This window comes from Phyllostomus hastatus, unplaced genomic scaffold, assembly GCF_019186645.2.
Source record: "Phyllostomus hastatus isolate PE091 unplaced genomic scaffold, TTU_PhHast_1.1 phas_contig_1, whole genome shotgun sequence".
NCBI lineage: Eukaryota > Metazoa > Chordata > Mammalia > Chiroptera > Phyllostomidae > Phyllostomus > Phyllostomus hastatus.
This window is the reverse complement of record NW_025333498.1, coordinates 13,290,496-13,310,939: the sequence shown is the minus strand read 5'-3', so window position 1 is coordinate 13,310,939 and position 20,444 is coordinate 13,290,496. Positions and strand designations below refer to the sequence as shown.

Genomic DNA, 20,444 nt, shown 5'->3' with positions numbered 1-20,444 from the left:
TTTTAAAGCCAAACATTATATTATGAACAGAAAAACATATAGTTTTCATAAAACCATGCAGTCTTTACCAAGGACATTCAGTCTCATCTCCTTTGATGCTGTTCCCAGATTATTCACAGCTGTGATCGTATATAAGGCAGTGTCACTCCTGCGAGACTGTGGAATGACTAAGGTGCAAGCATCATCTACCACCAGTTTGTTGATATGGGTGTCATAGATAACAGGTTCTTTATTATCAGGCTTCTTTGGAGGAGCTTTAAACCAGGTGAGTGTTGGGAATGGCACCCCTTTAATTTTGGCCACAATGCTAACATCAGTTCCTTCTTCAACCTCCATGAATTCTTTTAGCTCAATTGATGGTGGGCCTAGATTATTAAAAACAAAAAATTATCATTAGGAACATAAAGCACTAAAGGATAGAAAATAGAATTCACATGACTGTAAAGCTACTGGGGTCTATGATAGGCGGGGCCTATATGATAGGCAGGGTCTGTAGCCCAGCCCAATATAAAGAACAGATCTGTCTTCAACTAATTTATACCAACATGGGAACAGGTACAGGTTGGCGACCATCCTTTCTCTTTGTGTGGCTATGTACAGTTGTTGTCTCTCACTGACCTGACATCATTGTGCATGTAGATATTGAAAAAAGGGCAGAGAGAAGTGAAAATTGTAGTAGCTTAGGCATAGGAGTTCTTTTATGATACTCCCTTTAGTATTTACGCAGTTATGAGGGACCTACCATGTTGATTCTGAGATGAATTCCCCTTTGAAGAAATATAACTTTTAGTAGAGTCAAAGCAAATTTCCATTTTCCATAAATTTAGTCTAAGAGTGTGCAAAGAGGTTGTGACTAGAGCCCTGCTAAGTTTAGAAGAGAGAACTAAACAAATACACAGCAGTAGTGATGGAAACAATAATTAGAGGAAGAATTATTCCTATTTTTGTGTGCATATTTCATTTGTTGAAAGTGATGAATCTTTTTCTCAGGTAGAGAAAAATAAACTTGATTGTGAAGATACATGGTTCTTGGCAGTTGCTGAGCAAATGAATGGTTACTTTTTGCCCCTTTTGAGGAGTGTGCAGAGGAAGCGCTTTGATTTCTGATAAGTAAAACAGCATGTAGGAGAAAAATTTTCTTAAGGAAATTCCAGTCACCATCTTACTTAAGTAAGGAAAAGATAATATGTAAGGAAATATGATAATTCTGTGAAAGTTGAGGGAATGTGTGATTGAGTAATATGTCCATGTTCACACTCAACCTATTGCAGCTTCTGGATGTATAGATATACCGTATTTTTCAGACTGTAAGACACACTCCCCCACTGTCCCAATTTGGGAAGAAAATGCAGCAGTGACCCTGATCCTGCCTTCTGTGACCCCGCTCCACTGCTGCCTCGCCCCCACACAGTAAGCCAGGTAAGCTACATTTGGATTATAAGATGCACCCCCATTTCCTTCCAAATTTGGGGCATAAAGTGCATCTTATAGTCCGAAAAACACGGTATCTCTTTTTACTTTCAACTATTACTAAATATCTAGAGAGACGTTCACAAAGAGGATGTTCTGTACCGATATGCTGGTACTCACATGTCTGGTCTTTGACAATCACAGGGCCAACAGTGGCTGAAGGTTTGCTGACTCCTGCAGCGTTGACAGCTTTGACTCTGAATTCATATTCACCACCCTCGATGAGGTCTTCCACGGTAAACTCCAGTTCTTCCACATCACGCCTATTGCACTGTCTCCATGCTTCTTTCTTCTTTCCAGTGGGGTCCCATGCAAGGCACTCAACAAGATAGTGGGTGACAGGGGAGCCTCCATCATTCTTTGGGGGTTTCCATGACAGGTGTACTGTGTTCTTTGTTATGAGGCCAATCTTGAGTTTAATAGGAGGATCAGGAGGATCTTTAAAAATAGTTAAAGGAAGTATTAAGGATTCTTCATAACTATTTTTCAAGTTAGAAATGCTCTTTTAATTGTAGGTTTAAAAACTTACATATTGGATCTCTGGCAGTAGTCCTCTGAATGGTTTCCACAGGTGCGCCAACACCAAAACGGTTTTCTGCACGTACGCGGAAGAAATATTGCTGTTCAGAGATGAGATCAGGAACCACGAATGAGGTGCTTCCACAGTTTGGATTGACTTTAGTCCAGGCTTTCCCATCAATAGTCTTCTTCTCAATTACATAGCCTTTGATCCTATCTCCTCCGTCATCATCTGGCATCTTCCAGGTAAGTCTGCAGCTGCCTCTCGTGACGTCACTGACTTTCAGATCTTTGGGTGGCCCTGGTACATCTGTTGAATGCATATCACAATGTAAGTCTTGTCGCTCTTTAAAAATAATTTGTTCCTATTCCATAGTCATTTTTAAACTTTTCTTACCCATGACTTTAACTCTGCAACTTGCAGTCTTTTGTCCTGCTTTATTCTTGGCTGTGATGCTGTATTTGCCTGTGTGAGATCGTTTACACTCTGGAATAATAATTACTGATGAGTTTTCAGCAGTCTCCAGCTGTACCAAACAAACAAACAAACAAACACACTAGTTATATATTGAATGAAATAATAGCAGTATTGAAGTCAACTAGGTCATGAATCATTTTAAATTTTTTACCTGTGCATCTTCTGGTATATCATGAACGCCATCCTGTTAGAAAAGAAGATGGTCAGTTGCAGTATAAATATTCCTTTGAGTGATTTAGTGGGAGACACAGAGAATTGTAATTGTCTTACCTTCATCGCCTTCTTTGCCTTTCCATCAAATTCCCAAGATGATTTGGGTGTTGGGCGCCCCTTGATGACGGCAGGAATCCTAATCTGCGAGCCAGCTTGACAAATCAGACAGTCCAGTGCACCAATGTCAATGTGAACTTCTGGTGCCTCTGTAACACCATGAAAAATACAACAGGATTTAGCTCACCTTATTCAAAACAGTAATTGACATATCTTCAGTAAATTCATCAATCTCATAGTAAGATCCAAAGATGAGTCCATCAGTGGAATAAGGGCCAGTACCTAGGATATCAGTAGCAGGGATCTCTCCAGTTGTGTCACTGGGTTCAGATTCACCAGCTTCATTGACAGCTTTCACTCTGAATCTGTACTTTTTCAGTTCTTGCAAATTCGGCACCACACATTCACAGGCAGTTAGAAGTTTATCTGGTTCATTTACTCTTTTCCAGTCAGTAGTGCCTTCTTCTTGCATTTCTACGATGTATCCTTTAATTGGACTGCCACCGTCTTTGGCTGGAGGTTTCCATGCTAAGGAGATGCTTGACTTTGTTTTGTCTTTCACCTCTGGGCAAGATGGTGGCCCAGGTGGATCTAGTGAAAATAAATAAATAAATGAAGTTTTACAGTTGATATGGAATGCTAGATTTGTATACCATAGTAATATTTTACTATACATGATCATTATTTTATTTTTAATCTATTAGAATATTAAAATAGGAATGCCAAAAAAAATAAATCACCTTCTAGAAAAGAGAAAAACAAGAAATAGTCTATTTTCTTTTAGGATTACTGCAGAAACAAAGAAAGTAAATGACTAACTGGGATTAGAAAGACTACTTGCTGTCTCTAGATAGATCTGTATTCTATTTACACATGACTGGTGAACAGCTATTTTACTTTTGAGATCCCTTCAACAAGACTCTGCAATATTCTCTACTGAAAAACTTCATTTATTTCACCATAAAATTAAAATTAAAAATGATCTCACCATTAGCTGGTAAACTTTCGAGCACTATTCTTAATGCCCTATACAGTCATTGTCTATGACGATCAAATCACCTCATAATCCTTTACATTTCCGACAGTGACTTACAATTACAGAGATTCTTTTACTCCACCTTTTTAACCATAGCTCTTCCCTCTCCAGGGCCTAACACAATTCCTTGCACACAGTGCATGTTCAGTACTAGCTTGCTGAGTGAACGAATGGCTACTACTTCATTTTATACATAGGATCCATAGAGAACTTAGAGTACGTAAAGTCTTCTTTATAACAAATAACTATTTTTTTTTTGCTGCAGAGAAACTAATCAGATATATTATGCAGTAAATACAATTAAACATTAAGGCCATGGTGTTTTAATTTTTGAACTTACCTGCTCATAGATATTTCAGAAATATTTTTTCTTTTATTTGACCTCACTGTGCTTGAGAATTTTATACTTTTGCTCAATAAGTATTACAGAAAAGTTAACAACATTTTGTTTTTCTTAAAAACCCCCTACTGGAGGCTCTGACTGTTTAGTGAGGGGGATAAATTTCCACAGTATCTAATGAGATAGGGCTTTGCTAAGGTATGGGAGTAAAGAGGAGCTCACAGTTCCAAGTAATTATTATTGGGATTTCTCATAAAAATACTAGGTTTAACCTAAGATGTTTAAAACTATATGATTTTGTTTGTGTGTGTATATATGTATTTGTGTGTAAGTGTACATATACAGTTATGTGTAGTGTTTGTATATACACACATATGCACACATATGTGACTTCTGATAATCTAAGTATGAAACTTTTAACTTTAATAAATGAAATCATTTGGCATAGAAAAATGCAAGAAATCTAAAAGCAGAATTATCCATTTAGTGGCTTTGCCCTTTACAAATTCCAGAAATGGAAGCATACTTACATATGGGATCTCCTGCCACAGCTGGATCTGATGGTTCACTGGGAGGGCCAATTCCCACAGCGTTGATTGCCATTGCTCTGAACTGGTATTTAACGCCTTCGATCAAACGGGGAACATTAAATTCCAGGCCTTTAAATCCCACTTTGGTTATGGGTGCTCGGCTAACACGGGACCAGTAGACACCACCCTCTTCTCTCTTCTCCAGCCAGTAGCCAGTAATTGGAGAGCCGCCATTGTCCAGAGGAGGAGTCCAGCTCACCAGCATCGACCCTTTGGTGCGCTCCAAAACTTTTGGTTTTCCCGGAGGTCCAGGGAGGCGATAAGGATCTTGAATGACCACCTTATCTGTTTTGCACTCATCACTGGTTCCATATTTGTTCACTGCCCTAACTCGGAACTCATACTGACCATTGGGGATAAGTTTCCAGATCTAGAAATCAGGTGAAGAGTAACTTCTTAGAAAGAATATACTTAGAAAGAATATACTGTATGTTGATTTTCATTTATTTTAAAAATAGTTATTTTGGTAGGGAAGATTATAAAATGAAATAAATATATAAACTTAAAAAATGTATACTTTAAAAATATGTAGACTCTAACATGGAGAAAGGTCATTATTATTGGAATTCCTCATAAAAATGCTAGCTTTAATCCAAGAGTTTTAAAACTATATGATTTTATGTTTGTGCATTTAAGTATATATGTGGTTGTATATGATCATATACAGTCATATGCAGTGTGTGTATTTACACACATATGCATATATACTTCTGATAATCTAAGTATGAAACTTTTAACTTTAATAAATGAAATCATTTGACATACAGAAATATAAGAGATTTAAAAGCAGAATTATCCATTCAGTGATACTTCATTTTAAAATGAGAATATGTTAATTTGTTGTAGCTTATAGTGGATATCTCAAGTAAAAGAGACTCTGTATCTCAAATAATTATACTTACTGACTGGCCTATGTGCATGGTGCTAAAAACTACAGTGAAACGTTTTGTGTGTGGTTTTGAGTTTAATCATTAAATTCCAAGGTTATGGTAGAATGGTGTTCATTCAAGGTTTGCCCTTTTAATGTGTATAAGAAAATGTTTAAAAGAATTTACCCCGTATCTCTTCTCCACAGCAGTGTTGGTGACTTCCTCCCATTCAGATTTCTTCCTACTTGCGTCACGCTTGTCGATGACATAATGGGTGATTTCACTGCCACCATTGTCTAGAGGGGCCTCCCATGTCAAGTAGCAAGAGTCAGCTTTAATATCAGTAACAGCAAGATTTCTTGGTGGGGATGGACGATCTGGAAAGGAACAGAGGAGACTGAGAAGGCAGTTCTTAAACAGACACTGGGTTTTGTTTTGATATAGGAAAGCATGTTACTTACCATAAACTTCAACATGAACATTTCGGAAGACTGTGCCAAGGCGATTGGAAGCTGTAATTGTGTAAGTTCCTTTGTCCTCCCGAACAGCTTTGGGAATGCTGAGCTCAGTCTTTGCCTCACTTCGAGATACTTCTTCCTTGGTTATTGTCAGTGCATCAGTGGGTTTTTCAATCACAGTATCATTCTTGGACCACTCAATCTTAGGCATTGGAAGGCCTGTCACATCTGCGGGTATGTTAACAGGTTCTCCTGCCTTAACCTTGATAGTGTCTCCTCGAACAGACAGGTGCAGTTTAATAGTTGGGGGTACTGAGAGAAGATGGGAAAGAGAAAAAAATAAGAAAGTCATAAGGATGTTTGCTCAACCTGTGAGATAAAAGCAACACTGTAAATTGCACTAAAATTATTATGATGTTCAGATTCCACACCTTCGTCATCTTGTATGACCACATTAAGAGGCAGGGATGGTTCACTTTCACCACATGCGTTGACAGCTTTGACACGGAACTCATACATTTGATGTTCATCAAGATTTTCAACCACAAAAGATGTGGTTGGGCAGAGCCGCGTGTTAACTCTTTCAAAGTCAGGTTTGTCGTGACGCCGTTTCTCAATGATGTAGCCCTGGATGGGGCTGCCACCGTCGCTGCGGGGCTCCTTCCAGTCAAGTGTGATAGTGGACTTTGTTCTTTCTGTATATGTGAGCCGCTCAGGAGACGTTGGAGGACCTTTAACCAGAAGCAAGTTAGAATGAAAAACATGAAGTAAATATTCATATAAGAAATATTTTACTTCAAATTAATTATGTGAAAATGGGCTCCTGTTTGGCCTAATCTTGATAACATCTATCTTTAAAATCTTTCTCAAAACATCTGTTACCAGAATTGGAGATATTCATATATAGGCAGATTTTTAAAAATGATTTTATTTATTTTATTTTTAGACAGAGGAGATGGGAGAGAGAGAGAGGGACAGAAACATCAATGTGTGGTTGCCTCTTGCACGACCCCTACCGGGTATCTGACTTGCAATCCAGGCATGTGCCCTGACTGGGAATCAAACTAGCGACCCTGTGGTTCCCAGGCCGGCATTCAATACTGAGCCACACCAGCCAGGGTTATATAGGCAGAATTTTTCTTAGTAAACTTTAGCATCAAGATTATTAATTAAAAATAAATGGAGAGGCATGTCTACTTTTTAAAATACTTAGTATTTTAGATATTTTACCTATGCCATTGGGGAAACTTCCAATTTTAATGAACTAGGAGAACAAACCTGTGTAGTTTTGCCTTGGATGACCAACTGAGAGCAAAGTACTCTTTCACTAACAGACAGTGCATATGTCTACTCAACATCCTGTGGGTCATGTTGCCTCATGTGGGTTTAAAATGTGGTGGAAAGAGAATTTATGTAATGGTGCTATAGCTTGGTGTCCTGAAGCATGAAACCAAAAGAATAAGATTTGAATGGTGAAACTAGACCCAATCCATTCTTATTGGCTATTATTGCATCTAGAAGCAGTTTTGTAGTAGAAGCCAGATCTGTTCAATTCCAGTTGTAGTGAAAATTCTGAGATGAACTGTTACAGTCAGTGTTGCAGGATATAATTTTGTTTCTTTTGTGGGTAGTGGTGGTGGTAGAGAAAGAACTCCCTAGGTCTCTTAGAGAACAGGTTATCCCCAAAGATTTTGTTTCCCTGGATGGTATGTCTGTGTGTATTACCAGTGTGTACAATGTTAGGGTTACATATTTGTTCATATTGGTCAAGGAGGTTTCCTTTGATTGGTTTTATTCTCTGATGACTCTTTCTGGTTTGGGGCCTCCATATCCTTCTGAGTGGGGACTACATGAGGTCAAAAGGAAGACTGAGACATTTATCTTAAGGCAGTATCTGTTCTGTAGCCTTTCAAAAGCAATGAACTCTCTTTAACTACTGGGCTATTGGATTAATTACTCCAGTACATTCTATTGTAAAGATATAATATATTCTAAACTACTTTTAGGTTATTGCTAGCTCCAGTAGATTCAGGTTTTTTAGTACAAGAACCACTGGTTTTATGTAAAAATTACAATGAGTCAAAAATTATATTGAAGTCATAGCAAATACGGTATTCTTTAAGTTGCTAGTAGTTATTTCATTTACCTTTCTTATTATTCTCTAGCTTATATCGTGAGACTGTTGGGAGTTTGAAGCCATAAGTCTCAATGAATAAATGTAACAACCAGAAACAAACAGTATTTACTTTATAAATATAATGAAAACATTCTCTTTTACCTAGTGGATCAACTGCAAGAATTGGTCCTATTTCCACAGGAGGGCCACAGCCAAACTTGTTCTTGGCAATCACTCGGAACTTATACTCTTGTCCTTCAAGGAGACCTGTGATGTCACATTTAGACCTGTCTGTCTCTATTGGTTGTCTCCAGGTGTGCATCTTGGCATCTTTTCTCTCAATAATAAAGCCTGTGATATCACTGCCCCCATCATCTTCTGGGTCAGACCAGTTCAGCAGACACATCTTTCTGTTTGTTACAACGGGCTTTAGGTCAAGAACTGGACCGGGGACATCTGAAAAATAAAACAACCACCAAAATATCAATGTAATAAGATAATATCACTGAGGAAAAAAAACCCTATAAAAATCCATGTGACATTCCTTACCAAAAACCTCTACCCTGATTGCTGCAGATTTGGAACCGCAGCTGTTGGTGGCTGTGATCACGTATCTGCCATGGTCTTTTCTCAGTGCTTCCTTGATGATTAGTTCGGATTTGGTTCCAACATTCTCTATCACAACACGGTCTTTATCCAGCTCGCCCTCCTCTATGGTCCACACTCTTGTAGGCACTGGACGGCCTGTTACCACAGCTGGAATTCTGAGAGTCTTTCCAGCCATTAATTGTATTCCAGCCGTAGCAGAAACTTCCAGTTCCACAGTGGGAGGCTCTGTTGAAAGAGCACAATCATATATCAGCCCAAGAAAGATGAAAAAAAATTATTTTCCCTTATTGGGAAAATAGCTGTAATCTTTATCATATAACTTTGAAGTACCTTGTGGTTCAGCCACAGTGACAGGTCCAGTTTCTCCAGGCGGCCCTTCACCTGCAGCATTGACGGCACTCACTCGAAGTTTGTAATCGGCACCCTCTCGGATCTCTTTGACAGTGTACTGGCGGACCTTGATCATCTTCTCTGTGCAGCGGGACCACTCATTGGTGCCAACCAGCTGCTTATCAACAAAGTAGCCAATGATTTCCCCACCGCCATTGAAGGCGGGGGGTTCCCATTCCAGCTCAATGGTGGTGGAGCTTGTGTCAGCAACCCTGGGCACAGGTGGGCCAGGAGGGGCTAGAATGAATGCAGATATACAAATCAAAACTCATTGGTGGTTTTAAAATACACAGTAGCTTACCTATCCTGTTTTTTTTTTCATGGTACATTGCATGTAATATGGGTAAAGACTGTTTTATGAAACTTTTAAGCTTTATAGACAGATGTTTAAAACTTGACACTGTAACCTCAGCATATGTGTCCACAGTCATTGCTAGTATCTCATTTGACTTTTCCAGCTTTACATAATATCATTGACATGTAACATATATAGACTTAAGGGATACAACCTGATGATTTGATACCTGTATATATTGTGAAATCATTACCATAAAAGGTTAGTCATTTTGCCTCATGAGGATTTAAAATGTGGTGGAAAGAGAATCCCCTCACATAATTACCATTTTTGGAGTGATATGATTTAAGATTTGCCATCTTAACCACTTTCAAGTATATAACAGAGTATTATGAATTACCATCGCCATGCTGTACCCCACTTTCTTTGGAAGAAATCACTTACAGATTGGATCGCGTGCTGTTTTGGGATCTGAAGGGGGGCTGAACTTTCCAGGCCCAGCTGCATTTTCAGCACATACTCGGAAGACATAGGTGAGTCCTTCTAAAAGGCCTTCTACATTGGTCTTCAAAGAATTCAGAAGGCTTTTGTTGACACGAGACCAGTGTGTACTATTAACCTCACGTTTTTCAAGCCAGTAACCCAAGATGGGGCTTCCATTATCCTTCGGTTCATTCCACTTCACTAGCATACTGTTGCTGGTAACATCTTCCACAATGGGCTTATCAGGTGCATCAGGTGGCTCTGATTTTTTTAAAAAAATAGCATATTTGAATTAATTTCCTAGCATGCTATCAAAATGCAAATTTTCAAGCTGTGATAATGTATATACTAATGCATATGGTAAAAAGGCAAAATTTAGATGCTCAAGGAACCTTACCAAATGGATCTTTAGCTGTAAGAGGCTTTGAAACACAAGGGGGTCCAGGCCCAAACCTATTCTCTGCTCTTACACGGAAGAGGTACTCTTTCCCTTCAATCAGTTTTGTCACTGAATATTTGCAGTGTCTGAGTGTTGAAGTGATAGTAATCCATTCTGAGTCAGGTTTTGCCTTATCTTTCTTTTCCAAAGTGTAGTTTATAATTTCACTGCCACCATCATCTAGTGGCGGTTCCCATTTGCAGAGGACTGAAGTCTTTCTGATATCTTCAAACACAAAGTTGATTGGTGGTCCTGGTGTATCTAATATTCCAAAAGAGAGTAGTGATTAACAATTTGTGTAGAAACATTTACAGCAGAGAATACAAACATCACTATGTTCCTTTGACATGATCTTTGGCTTTTCCTACACCTTTCTATCTCTGTGTCACATTAGTTGATGAATACCAAAATTTAATTTCTTTCACCTAGCTAGGAGGAAAAGACAAAACAAAGAACACTTTGCTGAAGCTATTTCCCATTTCTCTTAACTGCCTCCCAAAACTTTTTGTGTTTGTTTTACTAAAACTCTGACATAGACTGTCTTCCATTGGGAAGGGTAGTTTTAACCACTTACCTAGCACAATGACAGTACAAGGAGCTTTTGCAACACCATGATCATTTTCAGCTTTGATCATATACAGGCCATGGTCAGGTCGAAGAGAATCCCGGACACGTAACTGAGATTCCCCTTTTACACTATTGTTGATACTCAAACGCTCTGTGAGAGACAGGACAAAAGGTTCTTCTTCTTGAACTTCACCCCTCTTCTTCCTAACCGTGGGTGCTACTCGCTTCTTAATTTCCTCTGGTGTAATAACATTTTCATCCTTTAGCCATGTGATAGTTGGGTAAGGTGACCCAGAAATTGTTGCATCAAGTACTATTTCATCTCCTCGTTTCACTTCTAGGCTTGTTCTCATAATGACTTTTGGGGCATCTGTAATGATTAAAAAACAACAATTACTTTCTGTTCTGATGCAAATATCTGGCAAAATATGATTCTCCTTTATTTTATAATAAGAAAATACCACCCCCATTAAACAAAACTTACCAATAGGATCTACAGCTTTGGTTGGAGGGGTGGCCCGAGAAGGTTCCCCAATGCCAGCAGCATTTTCTGCTCGCACTCGGAATTGGTATTCCTTTCCCTCTTCAAGTCCTTTTGCTGTATAGGTCAGGACTGGTACCAGGTGTTCATTGCATCGCCTCCACCTTTCTTCACCCTTAGCAATCTTTTCTATGATGTAGCCCATTATCTTGCTCCCTCCATCATACAAAGGTGGCTTCCATGTAATAGTCATTGCCTCAGCTGTTGGGTTATGAACCTCAACATCTATAGGTGGATCAGGGGGTTCTGAAGCACAAGAGAAAAATTGTTAACATAGGGAAATCCATCTTCTTAAAAAATTGCACATTAATTCCTAGCTATATCACATTCAGGCCCAAACTTACGCTTTGGATCTTGAGCAATGACTGGATTTTTCAGTTCAATGTATTCGCCTCCACCAATCTTGTTGACAGCTTTAACTCGGAAGAAGTATTCACCATTTGGTATGAGATCTTTTACAGTCCAAGACAGTTTATTCTCACCAGACATGACTGGTATATATGTCCTCCTCCCAGCCTCTCTGCGTTCCAGGACGTAATGAAGAATTGGGCTTCCACCATCGTATTCTGGAGGTTCCCAGGTTAATTTACAAGAACTCTTGGTCACATCACTTGCTTTAATATCTTTGCATGGCCCAGGTAGGCCTATTAGAAATAAAATTTATAATTACTATTGTAATCTGAAAAGTCAGCATATTACTAGTATACTCTTTCTCTAAGTGGGACTATTCAAACTTCAGGTGGGACAATCTATGATGCGCAGGAGTGCCCCTTACACTACAGGCCATTTAATAACCTTGGCCCACAACTACTAAATGTCAGTAGCTCTCCCTGAATCTTTGTTCCAAGAAAAAGAGCCCCCAAATTTCCAAAGACCAATCATGTGTGCAGGGGGAGCGGGGTCAGAATGTTACTCCCCCTGGTTGAAAACTATAGAAAAAAAATGCAAATAAAATTAATAAAGGAATAGTGGTTATTTTATACTTCTTTGAGTATATCTTTTATTTAAATTAGTACCTCACATGCAGAAGTAATTTAGTCTAATCAGAGTTTAACTACTGATTTCATCTCTTTAGAATTGCTTTGCTTCTCTTATTGTTAGAAATAATCTAAAAGGACATTTAGTTTACAAATGGCCAACTCATGAAACAATTTATACTAACACCATAAAATGAACTACGTTTCCTAACGCGCAGAATGTCTGGTGTTTCATCAAAGAATGCTTACCTATGACTTTGACATTGATTGAGGCAGTTGCTGAGCCGAGCTTGTTCTCCAGTGTAATGGTGTAAACTCCAGCATCTGCATGGACACTCTTGGGAACTTCAAGGTGTGCAGAGATGTGATCACTCTTCATTGTTAATCGATCACTTGCTTTAACTTCTTTGCCATCTTTATGCCAACTAACAGTTGGAACTGGGACGGCTCTGAAGGGAACAGGAATGCTTAATTTTTCACCTTCAATAACAACAATGTCGTGAGTCTCCAGATCAATTGTTGGCTGGCCTGCAAGATATAATCCAAAAGAGGGCAAAAAGTATGTCAAAGTGCAATGCATGAGGAAAGTCTGTTTTATTAATTACAGAAGAAACCATGTTCTTACAGTCTGGGTCTTTGGCAACCACATTTTCGGAGATTTCAGAGGGTTCGCTGACACCGACAGCATTGACAGCCCGCACTCGGAGAACGTACTCCTTGTCAGGAACAACACCTTCTTCGACCTTGAATTTCAGGTCTTTGATGGGGCGAGAATTAACTCGCATCCATTTCTCAGTGCCTACTGGACACATTTCAACATGGTATCCTATAATAGGACTTCCACCATTTTTCTCTGGAGGCTTCCATGCAATGGCAATGTGCTTTCTTCCAGCATCGGTCACGTGCAGGTCAAGGGGAGGTGAAGGAGGACCTGAAAAAAAAAAGTTCAACATTCACATCCACAACATCATCACCAGGTTCTAGACAACATTCTTTGCAGAGTTAGTACTCCTTACTTGTTGGATCTTCAATAGCCAGGATTTCTGTGGGTTCACTTGGGTGACCAACTCCAGCTTCATTTTCTGCCCGGACCTGAAACTGGACTTCTGTGCCTTCAATGACATCAGTTACTCTGAAGTTACAGTCGGGTCCCGAGGTCTTTCCAGCTTTCACCCAACGGGTACCCAACTTCTCTTTCTTCTCAATGATATATCTATTGAAATGACAAAGCATTTTGTCAGCATTAATAGAAAACACAAAGTGAAGAATTTTCAGCCATTTGTAAATTATTCTTTATGCATTAATTAAAATTCTACCTTTGTATTGGTCTTCCACCATCATTTTTAGGTGGTTCCCACTTCAGGTCCACATGTCGTTTTGTCACATCGACGACTGTCAGAGCATAGGGTGGTCCAGGGGTGGCTGAAAACAACATATTCAGTGGTTAGAGAAACCGGAGGGAACAGTGGTGACCCACTACAAATGGTGTCATAAAGATTGAGTTAGAGAGCGTACTAAAGGTGTCTTTGGCCAGGACGGAGTCTTCAATTTCACAGTAGTCACTTTGTCCTATGGCATTTTCTGCAGCAACTCGGAATACATATAAAGCACCCTCTGTCAGTGGGGTTACTGTGCACTTGGTGTCTTTGACAGTTGTGTCTACTGTTTGCCAGCCTTTCCTCCTCACGTCTCTCTTTTCCACGATGTAGTTGGTGATGGGGGATCCTCCATCTTTCTCAGGAACTGTCCACTTTAGGTCTGCTGTATTTTTTGTGATATTAATAACTTCAAGCCAGCGAGGTGGTGATGGAGGATCTGAAGAAGAATAAGAAAAAAAATTATTTTTTTATTGTCCAATATTGTTTTCACTAAATTCTCTAGTCATCATGAGGACATCATATAGCAAGGGTGAAATAATCTAGTAATGAGTTTCTTATATTTTCTCATATTACAGTTCTCAGATATGCTTTAGAAGAATTTGCATACGAAAACATTAAGAATGACTCACATAGTTTCTCCCGACAAAGCACAGGGTCGCTGGGTTCGCTGGGTTCACTTTCCCCAGCCTTGTTCACAGCTCTAACTCGGAAGGAGTATTCCTGCCCTTCCATGAGCCCCGGGAGCAAGTGCTGCGTGGTGGGAACTCCTTCAGCCACTCGGACCCAGTCATCTGTTCCAGTCTTTAGCATTTCAATGACATAAGACTCAATCTTTGCCCCTCCATCGTGTTCTGGCTTTGTCCAATTCAATACTAATGATGTTTTGCCTATATCTTTCACAGTTGGTTTTCCAGGAGGCCATGGAGGATCTGCAAGCCAACGAAATGGAATTATTTGGGTTTGTCAAAAAGGAGATAACATAAGCTTCAAAAGAATCACATAAACTATATAAGTAATACCTATAGGATCCTTTATTAAGATTGGCTCAGTCGATCTACTTGGTTTTCCAGGTCCAGCAAGATTTTCAGCCAACACACGGAATCTGTATTTCTTCTTATTGGTGAGACCTTTCACTCTGAATTAAGAACAAAGTGCCAGTTGAATACCATAATGAGAAGCAGAAACCTGTTTATTTTACATAAGAGAGGCTAATTTATTTAATTTGTGACTAAGTTATTTGGAAATTTAACTGAAAATATTCCAATATAAATTTAAAATTGTTTTTTAACTGTTGCACACTTTAGATTTGGCTAAATACACCAACCTAATTATAATACTGTAATAATGATCATTAGTATAAAATGTTGGCAGACCAAATACTTTGAGACTTCTAGAAAGTTAATATTTTTTAGTAAATTAAGAAATGCGTTTCTAGTTAGAACTCATATCATTTTTGAAATTATGTATTACTAGGAAATATAAGTAAAATAATTAAAGTTTTAGAGTAATATCAAAAGGAATATTAAAGAAAGAAAATTTGCATACACTGTCACAGTTTCAAACATCCTGGTGGAGGTTTGGGGCCTACCTGTACGTTGTGTCTTTTACTGGCATCTTATTGCATCTGACCCATTTATCAGTATCAGGATCCAATTTTTCAACCCAGTAGCCAGTGATTGGGCTGCCACCATCATCGTCTGGCTCACTCCACGTGAGAGTTACAGCATCTTTAGTGATATCAGAAGGTTCTAGGCGAGTTGGAGGTCCCGGTGGATCTATAGACAGGATCATGATTTGTGTTATATGTTCTATATATAAATATGACACCTAAATCCAAGTTAGACACAAGCATCCTTTTCTTTTTCTTTTTCTTTCCAACTGAATAAAGAGAAACTTACCAAATTGAAATTTGGCTATGATTGGAGAGGCCTGAACTGGCTCACCAACACCGTACATGTTTTCTGCAGCAACTCTGAAGAGGTATTCTTTATTGGGTGTTAATTTGGTTGCTTTAAAGTTTGTATCCTTGACAGTTGAGGAGAGCTTGTGCCACACTTCACTGTCTGTCGCTTTTCTCTCCACAACATAGTTTGTGACCTTAGACCCACCATCGTCTCGAGGGGGGTTCCATGTTAGAAGACATGACTCGTTGGTCACTTCTGTGATGTCAAAAGCAGCTGGTGGTCCGGGTTTATCTGCGGATGACATGACACATGGCAAACAAGACATTATTTATTTATTTATTTATTTATTTATTTATTTATTTATTTATTTACAATATTAGACCTGGTTTACTTGATAGATTTTTATACAGCATTCCATTTAAAACAGCAAGGTACACATTTTTCTCTAATTTACATGCAAAAATTCCCAAGATAGCTCTTGTACTAGGAGAAAAAAACAATCCTAATTAAAATTTAACTATTTAAATTTATATTAACCATATTTTTTGACTTTTTAAAAACATTGTTTTATTGTTTGTTCAATTATAGTTATCTGTATTTTCTCCCTACCCCTAAGGCATTTAAAACATGTCTTGTTTTAAAAGGTAGCTGCAACAAGTTGGCCTATTTTTAGAATGAGAGCCTCCCTCACCTAGGACGTTCACTTCTACCACCGCCGTGGCCCGACCACACACGTTCACAGCCTCGATGATGTAGGTGCCTGTATCGCTTCTCTTGCTATCAACGATAGTCACTGTGGATTTCTTAGGAATATTTTCAATGGTGATTCTTTTGTCTGGCTTCAAAAGTGTATCAGCCTTTGTCCAAGTTATTTTGGGTTCAGGTTTTCCAGTTACAGTGGCAGGAAGTTCAATCTTAGTTCCTGCTTTTACGGTAAGACCGGCAAGGAGCTTCACGTCGAGGAAAATTTCTGGGGCCTCTGAATTAGAAAAAAGATTATTTACCATGTTAGCAAGTTCAAGCAGAAGTCAAGTCAGAGGGCTCATTGATACAACAACAACAATAGAAAACAAAAACAAAAATAAATACCCTGCGTGTCCACAGCCTGGATTTCATCTGTGGGTTTGCTTGGCTTGCTGGGACCCATCCTGTTCACGGCCTTAACACGGTAGGCATACCATTTGCCTTCTTCAAGGCCTGTTACTTCCATTCTGTCAGAAAACAAAGTAGGACATTTTGCCATAGTGCATATAATCTGTCTGACTGTGTAGTAGTCACAATATCTCCATAATCCATACCCCTGATATAATGGTATCATTTAAATTAATTCTGGATTGCTTCAGTATTGCAACTAATGGAGATTTGGAGTAGGGGATATGTCCAGCAGTAGCACTTTAGAAAATTACACAGGCATAATGGGGAAGTTGGCAACAAAAAAGAAACCTAACATTTAGATTTTTACCAAAGGAAGCTCACTTTTTAGTAAGAGCAAACTTTTGTTCATGTGCCAAATAATTAAAAACATACTTTGTTTCTGCAACTGGCTCCCCACAGGCAACCCATCGATCAGAACCACGCGGACATTTTTCAACTATATATCCTTTGATACGCGAACCACCATCGTATTTAGGCGGATCCCATGTGAGGAAGATGCTCTTGGCTGTGCGATCTCTCCATTTCACATTCTCAGGTGGGTCAGGTACCGCTATAACATTTTAAAGAGAGAGTCACTCTTAGGCCATCCATGGAATCTTCTTTCTGCCAACTTGTGCCTTTCCCCCATGACTTCAACTCTAGGTCCAGAGGCAAAAACAGGCAACAAGAGGCGAGGCGAGAAATCAAGAAAGTACTCACTTGCAGGAGCTGACATATTTACAGGTTCATCAACGTATGCAGGTTCTCCAGGCCCACACTTGTTACGAGCACAGACTTTGAATAAATATTCTTTTCCTTGAACAAGATCAGGAACTGTAAATTCTAAGTCAGTCACAAAATCCATAACCTGGGACAAAGAAATACAGTTAATTAGTTGTGTCCCCAAAACCCTTTGCCCAAGTTAAAAGACTTTTTACCATGAGCAGGGATATAAATGGAAGTTGTTTTGAATGCTAAGGATTGTTCATTTCACATTAGGGAAGAATTACAAAGTACAATTCCAAATTTTTGACTCTTAATATGCGGTGAATCTGTTTCATACTCTGTAGAAACTATGCCTCATCTCACACTGAGAAGGTAGCATATAAGGTGCTGATTTTTTCTACCAGCTTGGTTATTAGAAATATGATTTTAAATCAAGGTGAAAAATAGTAATGAGTATAAACTGAGGAGAAAAAATTGGCAGGTTAGACCAACTAAGGTAATCTAGCAGACTGAGAAGAAGTATGAACACCAGGGAGTCAAGCACTTAATGTCCTTAGGATGACTTATAGCTTAATAGGGACATGCAGGGCACTTATCAGGCACCAAGTAAGTAGTTATGGTGTGTATGTGTGTTTTTTTTTTAAACAAACCTAGTTGAAAATTTGGCAGGACTCACAGAATGAGGCAATTAAATCTTGGTTGAACTATCTCAGGAAGCATTAGCATCAATGCATTTGAAAAAGCATTTTCAAGCAAGGTAAAAGTAAAAACATATAAAATTTGCACGGCTCCCCAGAATTCTGGGATTTCCTCACTCTCTTTAGGAGATGGTGCATCGCTACTGAAAACTCACTTTAGTCCATGTTTTCCGGCTGACTTCTCGCTTTTCAACAAGATACCCAGTTAATGGACTTCCTCCATCATCATCTGGTGGTTCCCAAGTCAAATGGACTGAGTCCTTGGTTATGTCACCAAATTTCAGTTCTTTGGGTGCACCTGGGCGAGCTGAATGAACGCAATTAAAAGTCATTATTATTAATAGCTTGAACCAATGTTTGTTAATACCATCAAGCCACTTTAGATAATGAAAGTTTAGTTCCTTACCAATTACATTGACATCAATTTCCCCAGAAATTGCCTTCACCCGATTTTCCAGTTTTAGTGTATAAACACCCTTGTCTGGACGTTCACTTGGAGAAATGACAAGTTCAGCATAGGCAGATAAGGTTTTCATTTTCACACGATCCCCTTCTTCTAGTGCTCTATCTCCTACAGACCAGGTTGCAGTTGGCCTTGGGTAGCCTGTACTTGGAACCAGGATCTTGATAGGATTCGGGACAATAATTTCCAGACCATCTTTAAATGCACTTAAATCCATTGTTGGCTCAACTATCAAGAAGAAAAATTAATGAGTTCCCAGTACTATAGTTAAGTCCCTAGTACCCCAAAGTACCCACGTGCTGTTTTCAAATCTAAAAACAAAATATCCATTTACCAAAAGCATCATCAGCAGTTAGAGGGCCAAGAATTTCAGATGGATCTGAGACACCAGCTTCATTTTGTGCAAATACTCGGTATAAATAGTTATTTCCTTTTTGTAATCCAGTAACCTAAAATTATGAATCAATATTTATAAAAAACATGCATTTAAGTCCATGGTCATACACCAAATATTGTTTTTAGGTGCAAATGCCCTACCTTGTAGGTCAGTTCAGGGACAAGTTTCATATTGCAACGAATCCAGTTATCTTTTCCTTCTTCGCGTCGTTCTATGATATAACCCAAGATTGGGCTTCCTCCATCTTCCAGAGGAGGTTCCCATGTGAGCTGAACTGACGACTGAGTCTGATCCGAGGAATTTAGGTTCACAGGAGGACTTGGTCTCTCTGCAGTGGAAGAGTTGGAGTGTACCATTTAATTCAGCGATACTTTATTAAGACAATGCTATAATTTTGATAATCCTGATTAAAATATCAGGTTTACTGAATCCATTAAATTAAAGTACTAGACACTGCATTTTTGCGATTTTCAAATATTTTCTGATGTTCTGCCTTTTCATTAACTTTAATTCAATTTAATTTATCTGTAGGCTTAATTTTTAGATTTCTTGAAGGAGTTACTTCCTTCTTTTTTGATGGGCTTACCAATTGGATTAGCAACTTTCACGAAGGGTGTGGCTGCACTTGGTTTTCCAACTCCAATTCGGTTCTGGGCTCTGACCCGGAAACTGTACTCCTGTCCTTCCACCACATCAGTGACAGTTGCTGATAGGTCTTCAGCTAACACTGTCATGGCAGTGTCCCATCTGATAGAAGTCTTGTCCCTTAGTTCGATGACGTAGTTTGTAATCTCAGCACCTCCATCATACTCTGGTGGTTCCCATTTCAGTGAGACACCAAATCTATTCACATCAGTGATGGTTACATTCAGAGGAGGGCCTGGAACATCTGGATTTCACCACAGAAGAAAACATGGGCTTTGGGTTATATCGGGGATAAAAGCAAAGATAAGCTAGTTTGTAATTTATTAAAAAATTCTTACCATATTTGCTCCTTGCTTCTACAGGATTGTCAGTTTCCACTGGTTCACCAGTGCCAACTCTGTTTCTGGCACTCACACGGAACAGATACTCCACTCCCCCTTTCTGCAGTCCAGTGACAGTAAACTCGCAACTGTCTGCACGGTCAGTGGCCAGAACCCAGGTCTTTCTCTTGACGTCACGCCTTTCCACAACATAACCTATGATTTTGCTTCCACCATCAGTTAATGGTTCTTCCCAGGCGAGGCTCACTTCACCGTCAAATGTGTCTGTCACTTCTAGGTTACGTACTGGCCCGGGAACATCTGAAATTCA

The 20,444-nt window shown here is 39.1% G+C and overlaps 1 protein-coding gene across 1 annotated transcript in view; it reads right to left on the bottom strand.

Moving 5' to 3' along the window:
* TTN (titin) overlaps positions 1-20,444 on the bottom strand; it is a 269,907-nt gene that overhangs the window by 71,899 nt on the left and 177,564 nt on the right. The window contains exons 212-249 of the mRNA XM_045842158.1: positions 20,132-20,434; positions 19,735-20,037; positions 19,289-19,476; positions 19,086-19,200; positions 18,695-18,979; positions 18,444-18,595; positions 17,585-17,732; positions 17,258-17,435; positions 16,820-16,941; positions 16,422-16,709; positions 15,725-16,021; positions 15,415-15,601; positions 14,846-14,961; positions 14,456-14,755; positions 13,963-14,262; positions 13,764-13,869; positions 13,464-13,660; positions 13,073-13,378; positions 12,697-12,975; positions 11,815-12,114; positions 11,414-11,716; positions 10,937-11,299; positions 10,321-10,623; positions 9,885-10,184; positions 9,086-9,382; positions 8,696-8,980; positions 8,309-8,602; positions 6,462-6,761; positions 6,034-6,342; positions 5,759-5,949; positions 4,644-5,073; positions 3,020-3,328; positions 2,738-2,886; positions 2,619-2,651; positions 2,387-2,516; positions 2,000-2,299; positions 1,591-1,908; positions 69-365 (exon numbers count right to left, since the gene is read on the bottom strand). Of these exons, the coding sequence (XP_045698114.1) occupies positions 69-365; positions 1,591-1,908; positions 2,000-2,299; positions 2,387-2,516; positions 2,619-2,651; positions 2,738-2,886; positions 3,020-3,328; positions 4,644-5,073; positions 5,759-5,949; positions 6,034-6,342; positions 6,462-6,761; positions 8,309-8,602; positions 8,696-8,980; positions 9,086-9,382; positions 9,885-10,184; positions 10,321-10,623; positions 10,937-11,299; positions 11,414-11,716; positions 11,815-12,114; positions 12,697-12,975; positions 13,073-13,378; positions 13,464-13,660; positions 13,764-13,869; positions 13,963-14,262; positions 14,456-14,755; positions 14,846-14,961; positions 15,415-15,601; positions 15,725-16,021; positions 16,422-16,709; positions 16,820-16,941; positions 17,258-17,435; positions 17,585-17,732; positions 18,444-18,595; positions 18,695-18,979; positions 19,086-19,200; positions 19,289-19,476; positions 19,735-20,037; positions 20,132-20,434 (9,381 nt within the window). The remainder of the gene's footprint in view (positions 1-68; positions 366-1,590; positions 1,909-1,999; positions 2,300-2,386; positions 2,517-2,618; positions 2,652-2,737; positions 2,887-3,019; positions 3,329-4,643; positions 5,074-5,758; positions 5,950-6,033; positions 6,343-6,461; positions 6,762-8,308; positions 8,603-8,695; positions 8,981-9,085; positions 9,383-9,884; positions 10,185-10,320; positions 10,624-10,936; positions 11,300-11,413; positions 11,717-11,814; positions 12,115-12,696; positions 12,976-13,072; positions 13,379-13,463; positions 13,661-13,763; positions 13,870-13,962; positions 14,263-14,455; positions 14,756-14,845; positions 14,962-15,414; positions 15,602-15,724; positions 16,022-16,421; positions 16,710-16,819; positions 16,942-17,257; positions 17,436-17,584; positions 17,733-18,443; positions 18,596-18,694; positions 18,980-19,085; positions 19,201-19,288; positions 19,477-19,734; positions 20,038-20,131; positions 20,435-20,444) is intronic.